Source organism: Neodiprion lecontei, chromosome 6, assembly GCF_021901455.1.
Source record: "Neodiprion lecontei isolate iyNeoLeco1 chromosome 6, iyNeoLeco1.1, whole genome shotgun sequence".
Lineage (NCBI taxonomy): Eukaryota > Metazoa > Arthropoda > Insecta > Hymenoptera > Diprionidae > Neodiprion > Neodiprion lecontei.
The window spans coordinates 6,597,503-6,610,233 of record NC_060265.1 but is presented as its reverse complement, the minus strand read 5'-3'; the positions used below and the strand labels follow the sequence as shown (position 1 = coordinate 6,610,233).

Sequence of the window (12,731 nt, the reverse complement as noted above, 5' to 3'; positions counted from 1 at the left end):
AGTTTTCATGACCAGTACTCTGTAGGTTAATGAGCTTGGGGCCATAAGAAGCCGTGTTGGCGATCCGGTAGCTTCTTTATCGGTGGGAGTCATACAACGTAACCGAACAGTTTCAGTCACCAAAAAGTTTCGCGATCGCTGATTGTCCTTATTACTACATCGACCAGCAGAAGATGGGTAATATTCTGTGACGTTTAAGAACACGGATTTAATAAAGACTTGCCGAGGCCATATTGATTTTTTGAAATGAAGTGAGAGAGGTGTGGTTAACTTTCCCCCCCGTGGAAATGTTTTCATGTGTCCAATTGTTTTGGCTGCGGTCAGTTTGAGAAAGACCGTGGTTGAAAAATGTCGGGGTTTAACAGTCTTAATTATTTATTCAAAAGATAGGTTATATTTTGTGGCCTGTTGCAGGCCACAAAACCAGTCGCGTTTCAGGAATGCATCGTGTATATTCGGATCGGCGAGGTTAGGAAATCCCATGATCCACATAAATTCGACAACTGTTATACGTTGGCTTCGTGTTGCTCCGAGCTGCCACAGGTAGCAGCGCCTTGTGGTGGGGGGGTTTTGTTATCGTCGCGGTGTGGCGCGTGGTAGAAGTGTCGTCCGTGGCAGCGACAGCGAAGTTCCTGGACGACCTGGACGCCAGTTCGCGTCCCACGCGCACCGCGTAAAAAGTTTGCGTGGGTGTAACACCGCGTGTATAATGAGCAGCTGGACGGAGAGGATGCATCGTCGAGCGGCGACGTTGGGAAACGTCGTGACGAGCTGCGGGCACCCATCCTCGGTCCCGCCGTACCCTAGGCGTCTCGAAAAGTTAGTCTCTTCAACTTCACTCTTGACTGAAATCCCGTACTTTTTGTAAGCTTCTTTAAACTTTTGCAAAATTCTGTACACACCAAGCTTATCTTTCTTTCAATTTTCCAATTCCATTATATTGTTGTTTTGCCATTCATCTGCATTCTTGGAATCAGCGTTTAACCAAGATAGTGTAACTGCACACTCTCCCAACGGTCTTGAGTCCTAAATATTGCTCATTCTGATGGATCGTTTCAACTACAGTCTTCTCCTTTCCCCTTGTTTAATTGTCACTGCTGATTTGCTTGCTGGGTTTATTCATCTCAAAAAGATGAGTTGGAAAACTTTTGTTCAGTGTTATATTTACTAAATCCTTTTTTATGTCTTTTCAAAGTGATGAAGTAATGTGAAAAAGAGAGAAAAAAGTTACGATCAGCTTCTAGAAAATGATGATCTCATTTATGTAATGCAACCTTCTAATTAGAAACTAGTCTGGTAATTATTCCCAGAATATTATAAATACGAAATAAAGTGAACAGTAGAAAGTTGAATACTAATATTTATCAGTTATGCAACAAAATCACCTCGATGCTGTTTTCTTTTTAATAATTAATCAGACAGCTGTAATTTGAATATGTAAATAATACCTGATAATTATTCCAGTCGTTAAGATAAGCTTTTACTTTTAATATCATAACAGAAAATAATTGCTTTGAATTAGAAACTTGTACATACTTGAATGCTAGTTGAATATCTGGTTTGTCTTAACAATAATATTGTTTCAGAGTGAAGTTTGGAGTACCACTGGACGAAGTTTGCAAGAATGATATACCCGGTCCTTTATTGGTAAGAGTTTTTCATCAGCTTCTGAAATACCAAGGTTTGTCTTTCGTCCAATGTTCATGCATTCACAAATAACATTGCAGGTTCTGATTCTCAAATTGAACAAAGAAGCACCACTTAGAAAAGATGTTTTTCGTGCGCCGGGACACCAAGGAAACATGAAGAAGCTTATACATTTCTTGCAAACCGGTCGACTGGTGAACATGGATAATTTTAGTGTCTATACCATAGCCAGTGTTCTCAAAAAGTTCCTACGTAAAATTCCTGGCGGAGTATTTGGCAGAGAGGGTGAACAGCAGCTTTTCACAGTCATACAGTTGGATAGCATCGAGCAACAGAGGGACCAGATTCACAAGTAAGTATAAGTGATCCGTACCTGTACCCATTAAACAACTTAAATAAAGTTAAAAATTTTACTCATAAGAAAGGAAGTACACTTTTTAATTAGACAACTGTATGGTGCATATTTTCATTCATTCCATTTCACTCCTCTTACAGTGACTTTTTGCTTGTATTTATGGCTTTGGAATAGAAATATTTCAATTTCTAATTGAAAACGTATCATTCAAGGACTATGTTTCGAATGAGGTGGCATGTCAATTTATAATCTGATAGTGAAACTAGTATCATCAACAAAAAGAATTGGTAGATTAAGATAGCGATCGCACAATACTATTGAACTTTGGACTTCTGTTGGAACTAAATTTTAGTTAAATGACATATAGGTTTATGATTCGTCTAACTTTTAAATGATTTTCTTATCTATCTGTTTTCTATAGATTAATCACATCTCTACCAGTCTACACACAGCGCTTGCTTGTACTATTGTTTGGAACGTTTAGGGTAGTCGCAGTGAATAGTGAAAGAGCTCGGACAGGAATGTCCAGCGAAGCTCTCGGAGTATCTGTGGCTCCTTCCTTTTTCCAGAGCTGTGTAAGTGATGGAAAAACAGCAAAAATGGAAGATGTGCTCAGGTTCAAGGTACACTGACACCTTATTAATTTTTTCAAACTTACTCTGTGCGGATTTTTTCCAAAATATGTCATTTCCTTTAAAAATGGTAGTGGTTTTATAAGATTTAATCATTGTATTGGAGCTGGATTATATTAACGAATTAATGTTTTGAAATAATGTAAAGATAATATTCAATAAACATGTGATGAATAATACTAACGCATAACACAGAGTGTAGTAGTAAACAGAGTAGAATTCAAACATGACTTGTCATAAATGATGGTGTGAGTGAATTTTTTAAATTCTTTAACTACACATACGGATCGCATAACAATATTGGATTTCAATGCATGATGAGCTGCGCTCACTTGGTGTGCTGCTATATCATATAACCATTTGTTTTATGTTTGCTTACAATCACCATCAGGCGGAGGTCTCAGTAAGTTTACAACATTATCAATTGTGTTACATGTTTGATTTTTGTACCATCCCAAGGTTGCTAACTAATTTACATAATCTCATTGTGTCACTATCTCTCATTTGCATTTGTGTCTCTCATAGTGCAATATATAATGTTGCGTTACAGGTAATAATAAGGTGTTGTTGCCACCTTGTACCAATACTATTCTATCAATCGTTTCTTGTTTTCACATCTTCTTATACCTGAGTATAAGGCGCCTGATATCGAACACTCATTACTGCTTCAAAACTCTTGAAATGAATCACATGCTACAGCACAGTCAAATTTCACTGTTCATATATTTCAAAGGTGAAAAAAATAGATGTCAACAATTTAATTCTGAAAAATCAAATTTCTTCCATGAAGAATCACAAGCTCTACGCGAATTCTTAGAAGCTGAAACCATCATTCTGTAGTTTGAATCCAATTTTCCGGAAATTTTTCAGACTCATTCCATTTGACGTTTTCTTCTTCAAAATACATAATTTTGTATTGTACACAAAAGTGTAATATTCCGCATTAATGATATCATATTTACCTCTTGTTTCACTCTACCTGTATTTCTGTCATCTTAGCTTCATTAAATTGGTACAATTAAATTTTGGTCATTATATTTAGAATTTTATTAAAAGATATTTCAAATGAACATAAAGAAATTTTTCTTAATACTTCAACATATTAAATTAAATTGAAATTAATCAATTTTATATGAATTTTTCCCAGGTTGCAACTCGAATAATGAAGTTCATGATAGACAATTTTGGTGTTTCAAATTTATTTGGAAGGGAAAACTATGAGTTTTATGCTCGTATCACAGGAAGAATTTTGAAGGTTGAAGAAGACTGGATTTTCAGCTTTCGTTATCCTCCAGATACGGTAGTTTCTAGTAAGTATTTCAACACACCAAATAGATTGTAGGCCTAGTCAGTAACCAGTCTCTATTCATCTTAAGAATAGTATTTATCACTCTACGAGAGCCATGCACGTAAATTACAGTGCAAAGAATGGGTTTGAAAGACAAAAGAAAAAAGTTTCAAGCCAAATCATTCGTTTCAGGGCAGTTATCGCTGGAAGCAGAAAAGACATGGCTACAGTATGAATGTGAAAGATGGGGCCTGAAATTAAATTTAGAATGTAAGTTCAGAATATTATTCCTTATGTAACATTTGTAATCTAATACTTTCATGCATGAAATTTTTGCATTAACCCCTCAGTAGTTTATACTGGACAATAAATTTCAATAACTTGATTCAGAATTGACAATTCGTACGTTCAAATGAGGACAACATTCTTGAGAAGTAGCGGCTTTGAGGAACATCACATTGTTTCTTTTCTAAATAGAAACTGTCTAATTTTAGCAATGTCACATCAAGAAGAATCGCAATCCACACCAGCTTTAATACATGTACCAGAATCTTTGGATCTTACATCGTCTCTTGGAATAATACCCGAAAATACTTTACTTGAGAGTTACACCCGGCTATCAGTTAGTCTGGAGGAGAATGGCTTATTTCAGGTTAGTTTTAATTGCGTATTTATAGCATCAAATTTTATTCTACCCTCAAATAATTGCACTTGGTTAAAACAAAGAAAAAAAAACATTTCTCAAAAAAATAATTTACTACAGGCTTCAAGCAGATCATCCAGTAATGGCAGCCATCATTCGCGGCATGCCGGTATGACGCTAGACGAGCTCAGAGCTGTCAACCGGTATGCAGAGAGTACGAAGAGTCTCAGTTACTTACCACAGGTAGGCGTGGGAGAGGCCTAAAAGTCTTGTATTGTAGACATTTGCTTAATATTCGTGACTGAGAGAAGCATTCCAGATTAGGAGTTGTCAGTTGAAAGAATGTTCAATGTAGCACTGCTTGACGTTCAAATCTAAGACCTAATATATAAAACACAATTACATAATCTGATAGTGGTACTGAAGCTATTATATAGTCCAAAGAAACAGCTGTGAAGGAAACGACTGACAATAAGTTTACATACGTCATGTATTGGCTTCAATATTACTATATTAGCGGGTAACATTTTGCAAAGAGAATTTTTTAGTCTGAGTAGAATAAAAACTATACACAAAAAAAACATAAATGGAGATATGACTCGTAAAGACTTAGTTGGTAAAAAGTTAAATAATATTTGCCTCGGAATCTCAAATTCATTTTAAATATTTAATGTAACGCTTCAGAGTACGAAATTCAGAGAAAATTGAATATTTGTATTTTTAGGAAAATTAATTTACTTCGAAAGTTCTTTGTTTAAATTAACACTTTGCGGTGTTCAAACGCGTTGAGAAACATCTTTCTCGTTAATTTATTTGTATTGATGAGTTAATTCGTTCGCTGAGCTAAGACTGTAATTGGTCATTCCGTAACTGAGTACAGATTTGAGATATTCGATACATCACATTAGTTCTCCATAAATTGTTTAATGTTATACACATAATTGTTTTTTTTTATTTCCGGTTTTAAACGAATAATTGTTATATGTAGGTGTAATATTAAAGCGCGCAAAAATGAACAATTTTTCTACCTTAAACACAATTCAAAGACTTTAATAAACTAGATGTAAAATATGAATTAAGGATTTTTCGTCATGATAAATTAGGATATGGTATTAACTTAAATATGCATGTTGATAGTCATTGTTTTCAGACCATACTGTAAAATATCATTATCGCACTTTAAAAAAATGGTCAAATAGTAGAGCAGTTTCAAATTTGTTTTGTTACGCCTTTTCAATGATGCTACTTCTCGTGTTCCATTAAAATATCGAAGTTTAATCCTATCGAAAATAAAAAAAATCATCGTAAATAATATATCGCATCAACTGTTTGAAATATTGTCACTCACCTGGAATCTAGTTGTGAGATTCAAAGATTAACTTTGAACTGGGTAATTTTGATATTGAAATTTGGCAGAGTTTGTCCCATTATTGATACACAGCTTGAGATTTATCAAAGTTGTTAGATACTCAGAATGTCCATGATAATCACTGTTCAAAAACTAATTTATATTATGCACAATAAACCCACAATTGAATAATGCGGGCGTGCAGGCTCAGTCCACCAAAGATTGCTTTTTACTACTATTACTGCCACGATTTGTCCTATCATTAATATTATTACTGTTATTAGTGTTGTTGTTGTTGTTGTTGTTGTCATTATTATTATTCTTATTATTATTATTAGTAATTATTACTTGTATTATCAGACACTAGAGAATGCTTAGAGCTATTGTGTGTTTGTAAAGCACATACCTCATGAATTGTACATTGAATAATTTGTCGCTATGTTAACTGTGGTCCACGTATGAATCGTTGTTTTAAAAGTAGTTATCAGATGAACCTGAATCTCCTGACTTTTAGATATGCACTTGAAAAAATCTGTACCATAATTCTACCCGTACCTAGACCAAATCATATGTTGGTTTGAGTTCATGTTTTAACGGATATTGAGAGAGTGCATATTAATTTCAATTGTGCAACAGTACCAAGTAATCACCTCAGCTCTGGTTTGGTTGTATTACATATCTTGTATTTTTGCCAGACTTCCATAACTACTTCTAAATATCGATGCGCTTTCTGATATTTGCTTTCATTTGTTTCTGAAACCGAAGAATCGAATTGTTTGTTCTGATTAAACACAGCTTTGTTAATGCATCACAATTTTTAATTATTAAGCTAACGTTAAACTCAAAGAAATTATTAAAATTTCTGTCTCTCCCTGGAGGCATAACAACAATACTATTTTTTTGACATTCTATGTTTATGAGCTCACATTTTCATATCAGGTGAAAACTAATATTTCTCTCTTTAACTATTTTTTTTGTATTATTTTATGAAATCGCACAATCTGATTTATCCTACTTTGTTACGAATCTTGAATTGTATATAAAAATAAAAAATTATTTACGCTATTAATTATTATTGTCATACAAGCATTGCATGATTGTATATGTTAATGAATTAAGGAGACTGATATCTTTATGTAATTTTCATATTTAAAATTTAGACTACAACGTTAACTGTATGTACACAAACAAAACAAAACGAAAAACTCTTGTATCCCAAATATTATCAATAGATATTAATACATTCATGAATTTTTGTCGTTATTTGCTTTACAATGCACGCACTAGTTATTTTCAAAAAAAATCTTGTTTTTTCGTTAGACTTCAATTTCGCACATACACGTACTTGCTCTTGTTTTTTGTTTGTTTATTTAGCTCACTTGCTTATGCATGTTGCACGTTGATCACGAATTCTTTACCTATTTTTGAAAATAATTAGTGCCAGCATTATTGGCATCTATTTTTTTTTCTCCTTTGTTGTATACTTAATACTCATCCCAATCATATTCAATTAGTTGTATCATACCTTATGATTCGTACTGTATTCGGTTGATATATTATAATTGTTCACTGGCCTTATTTTTAGTAAGTTATTTCTTATGAATTCTAAGAAATGGATCATGTTCCATTAACACAGCAAACGTGTAGGCATATGTATAAATGAAATGTAGTATTGAGTATTTACAATATTTACGTGTGCTAAAACAAGGATATGAAAAAGTACAGGTGGTATTCTCAAACTGCAACACCAAAATTTTAATCCGTGATTCAAAAATGTAATACTGTCTATTCGTTCATACCTGTGGGTTTAATGTTGGGTATTTTCACTACTTAACTTTATTGCGTTTTTAAGGTGAATCTTTTTTTTTTCCTTTAGGTACATGAAAGGCAGACAGCAAGAATGAGGACTAGATCAGAATGGTTTCTAACACCAGTAGGTGAACGAATTGCTGCCACAGACAGTGACCCCACAGCTATGCATATCTTGCGCGGATCAAACAGATCATCTTCTGGTAACATCGGTGAGTACTTCCATAATTTTAAGTGCTACAATTATCAATATAAGAGGGATTCGTGAGTGAGGTCTTAAATTTATCTGTAGCTGCAGGGCTCAGTGTGAGCGCAGAATCTGTAAAACGACCAAGTCTGCGTAGAACCTCATCTCGAGAGAAATCACGCTTACATCGCAGCTCGTCACGTAGAAATAAGGAAAATGGAGCGAAGGTTCGAGCTGCTGAAGCTTCGAAATCTCGTTCTACGGAAGTCACCAAATCAAAGATAGTTAGAGTATCTCTTGAACAACCAGCCGAGAAAATGTTGAAAAATAATGAAGAAACACTAAACGATAAAGACGGTACAGTCGCACAAAGAAACGACAGTCCCATAGGGCCACAAGATTGCACTGAAATGGACGTGCAGACATTTCATGTTACATTGACTTATAAACCAAGAATATAGGAAGATAATAAAAGAAGTCGATATTTAGGCAACTTTATTTATAATTACGAAAAGAAAGTTCAACGTCAGATTTGTTTCATGACATTGACAACTAGCATTGACTCTGGTTATCTTGTAACGTTATTGAACTCAGAACCAGCCTGTGACAATGTGATGAAGTAGATCGGTGTGGCTTTGTTGAAATCAGCGCTTAACTTCAGTCTCAAAGAATTGAAGTATCATAATTTATAAATAGGTAATAAAGAGGTATGAACTGCAAACTCTTGGGACAAACAGGAACAAATGGCAAAAAACAAAACCAAAAAAAATGTATAGAGAACAGGAGCTAATACGATAAATGTAAGAGATAATACGTAAGGTTTTGCATTTAAAGTTAAGCTATTTACAGAAAAAATCGTTTTTACGCAGCTAAATTGTCCCAAAATTGAAATTATCAGTACATCATTCCACGTGCATTTAATAAATCTTAATTTAATCGTTGTACGTTTGCATAATTAAATTAAATTATGGTAGCCAATCCAGTTTGAATTAACAAAGCTACAAATTTCTTGGATCACAAAATGTTCTCCATGACTTTCAAAACTAATGGTCTAGATACCTATGTTTCGAATGAAGTATTAATTACGATTATTATTTCGTTTTGCGATTTCAACTACTTTTTAATCAAATTGTCGCTGATTTAGTTTTTTTTTTTTTTTTTTCAATTTTTTGTTTTACATTTGGAAATAAGTTAGGTACATCACTCTTATTTTATGTTCTGTCGACATCGGGTGAAATCGAAAATCACTTAGCTACTTCATACAAAAAATAAAAGTGTTCGTAAATTAGAATATAAATATACTGAATTACGATGTGTGAGTGTTTCATTCGGTGTACCTTGTATGCACACATACATATGCTTCGAGTGTGCATTCCTTGTGTGCTGAATATTGACAACGACGACGCGCGGTTTTACATGTATTTGTAAATTTAGCAAAGGCGTGAATTTCAATGTACCTAACTGTGTAACACCAATAATTCAGTAGGACGTAAAAGTATCTGTGTAAATCATTATTACCCTGTAACTTAAACGTAACTGTAAACCTATTATTAACTTACTAATTAACTCACAGTATATGGATAATGTAACATACATATTTATATTAATGCTAACTTGGTCAATTCATGTTTTTAAACTCAAGGAAAGATCCCACGGTACTGGATGGTCAGCAGTGCACGTCTGTCTCTCTTTAGGTATTAATTATGAATTGCAAATTTGAGCAAGCACTTTAAAGCCTGCTGGGAATATATAGGATTAAAAAAGTCGCTAATTGTGCAGCCAATAATACAAAACTTTATTTATATCTTAGGTCACATATTGGTAATCGTTACGACAAACATATCCATTAAGCGCAATAGCAGCTTAACAATTTATACAATTGTTGAGTCCAATTTGAATGCTACTATGAAAAATTTCTTACACATAATTCCCCCTTGGGAGAAATAAGAAGAAATAAAAAATATTGTTCTAATCATTACGACAGAGTTATGACAATGCACAGACTGCAGCTGAAATTTAATCAATGTAGAAATTGTTATTAATTTGTTATTAAATTAGCCATTGAATTGATTGAATTAATCCTATATAATTAATTTGAGAGCCTCACTTGTTACATGAGCGAGGACTGAACATTTTCATCCGCTGTTTGAGTACTGAAACATTTTCGAATCTTACTCGTTTATCAAATATCTCAAGTTTGATTATTGTGACGATACGGCTATTTTATTTTAATTCATACCACTGATGGCCATGATGTAAAATAACAAAATTTCACGAATACCTGTCAGTACATTTAAATTGAATTAGTAGTATCTTCTGAGTTTTAAAATGTTTAACTTTTACTGTAATCAGAACAGTAGTTTTCGTGGCAAGTCCCTATATGCGGACATGCCACAAATTCTATTTTCTGTGCTACCTCCTGGGAAAAACGAAAATATTGTGTAGTTTTTATAAGCACATAAAAACTACAAAGTAGTCGAGTTGTTGACCGAGGTAGCACAGAAAAATATTTGTTACGTTATGTATTTATTTTGTTATCTTAGAAAAATCTCACATGCTAAAAAATTAGGCAAATTAGACAAATTCATTTTTGGGTACTACAGGTTTAAACTTTTATATAAGTAATTTATTTCTTGCATATCACTAGAACCTAGAACCTTGAATAATGTTGTTACCATCATTTACACCTATATTATTAAGTTCCTTTCAATTGTATACTGAATGTTGACGTAGCATGTTTTCATTATTATTTAAAGTAACTATGCTAGAAGCACAAAAATTTTTTTGCATATCACAACAGTTCGTTTGTAATATTTCTAAAGTTGCATATATTTATATAGATTCACTTACCATCTGTTTCATCTAATAACGTTAGATTCATCTTTGGATTTAGACTTTTAATGATTTGTTAGGTATCGTTAATCGTCTTCCATAAATTATATGGTATATTTTATAATTGTAGTTACGAATATAAAGTTTTATTTGGTTCAGTAAAAATCAAAGGATATCGATGATCACGTTTTAGCAGACTGAGGCAAACGTTTCACGTATTGAGATTTCATCGACTAATCAAGCTTCTATTAATAAACGTTGATATACTAGTAAATATTAACGGATTGTTTAATGATAATGGGGAGGGGCAAAAAGAAACTGAAGTTCAATCAGTATTAAAATCATAATTTTCATACATATTAAAGTAACTCAAAATAATTAGTTTCAAGTTAATAGATGAAGAAGATGGTATGTGAGATAAATCGAGGATGGTAATCCTTGGTGAAACCAAATTATCTTGTATTATATAATTTGTCCACCAACAATCACGAATGACGGCTGATAAATTTCGTAGTGAAGTTGTCGGTACAAATTTTAAAATCTGTATGGTAATAAGAATTAACGTATCAATCTGGTAAAAGGTAATAAAAAAATACTGCCGTACCAATTATCGAGAAACACTATGATCCTGAGCTTTAAAGTTTCTCCTCAGGATGCAAGACTTGTTCACAGAACGGACCATTCCCTTATGTATTTAGGCAGCATGAAAACATTTGCAGTATTTTAAATGATTAAGGAATCTTTTGTAACACTCATGTATAATATACATTAGACCTGTCCTTAAGAAGGGCAAAATCGAATTTTAATGGTCTTACCCCCCAAATTGGTTTGAAATAATTCAAAAAAAAATGACAATTACGGCAGCGGTAAAAAAACGATTAAAAATCCCGAAAAACCAATGCTTTTCTTATGGGAAAAAGTAAGGCTTCCTAGGCGTGGGTAAATATGGAGGGAAATTTTTTAAAAATTCGATTTTGCCCTTCTTAAGGACAGGTCTAATATACATGATAGTGAAAGTCAAAAAAAAAAACCAGAAAAGAAGCATTTTTCATGTTTTACACAGAGAAACTAAACTAATCTCTATCCACAATAATACCGATATTACGTGTTAACCACTGTCCATGAAAGTAGATATGAAAAAGTACATGAGCCATTGTCATTTTTCAAAATGTGAATACTGTGCGACGCTATGTTTGTTTCTATATTCTGTCTCTTTTGACAGGCTTGACTTTACCGACTTACTTCATCGCACTTGATGGAACAAATTCTTAGTCTTTCCACATTGAGGTTTCGAACAAGCAACATCTAAAAACCATAGCTAAGAGAGTTCTCTAACATTCATGTGCCTCTTTTTTTATGGAATTTCTGCCATTATACTACGATGAAAAAGGGCACGAATAGTGTTGAGAAAGACAGATCGGACGAAAGGTTGTAACTTGAATAATATGGTATGCTATGAGCTTAAGATGACCAATGGTCCAAAAAAATATGCCAAAGTAGCAGAACGATCGCTCTGTGGTGCGCGAGGTCCTAGTGTGTAGTAGTACTTGTCATGCCAGAGTTATTTATATTTAATATAATTATACTTGTTAACTGATAGACACTAAATTAACTAATTATGTAATATATCATATTGCCGTATTGATTAGCTCGTTGTATTGAGTCACGGTACTTATTCTAAATAAATTGTTGAAAAAAATCGGAACACATCAATCCGACATTTATAAAACCTTGTTTGCCGATAGCTTGTGCAAAAAAAAAAGAAAAAAACACTTTTGAACATAGTTTTTTTTTAGAATATTTGTTTAATCTCTAAGAAATTGGATCGAATGACCTTTTACTTGAAGACTAATATTTAATAGTGTTACTGAAAATGTAAATTACCGTTTCTCAATGCAAACGAGTTATCGATACAGAATGATATCTATTATCTATAATATACTGTAGCTAAAACAAAAATCCTCATGCGCCAACTTTACACTTCAGTATT

The 12,731-nt window shown here is 33.3% G+C and overlaps 1 protein-coding gene across 4 annotated transcripts; it reads left to right on the top strand.

The window, feature by feature from the left end:
- The first annotated feature begins 104 nt into the window (after positions 1-104).
- On the top strand, positions 105-12,517 carry LOC107223113 (unconventional myosin-IXAb). Of its 4 annotated transcripts, none has more exons than XM_046743532.1 (11): positions 105-864; positions 1,587-1,647; positions 1,728-1,999; positions 2,424-2,625; positions 3,026-3,037; positions 3,782-3,944; positions 4,115-4,192; positions 4,417-4,574; positions 4,686-4,808; positions 7,790-7,934; positions 8,015-12,517. In XM_046743532.1, the coding sequence occupies exons 1-11, from the start codon at positions 710-712 to the stop codon at positions 8,368-8,370; spliced, it is 1,725 nt and encodes a 574-aa protein (XP_046599488.1). In that variant the 5' UTR covers positions 105-709; the 3' UTR covers positions 8,371-12,517. The 4 variants fall into 4 exon arrangements, with proteins under 4 accessions (XP_046599488.1, XP_046599490.1, XP_046599489.1 ...); XM_046743534.1 differs by having other exon boundaries at positions 107-819; XM_046743533.1 differs by lacking the exon at positions 3,026-3,037 and having other exon boundaries at positions 107-864.
- The last annotated feature ends 214 nt before the right edge of the window (positions 12,518-12,731 follow it).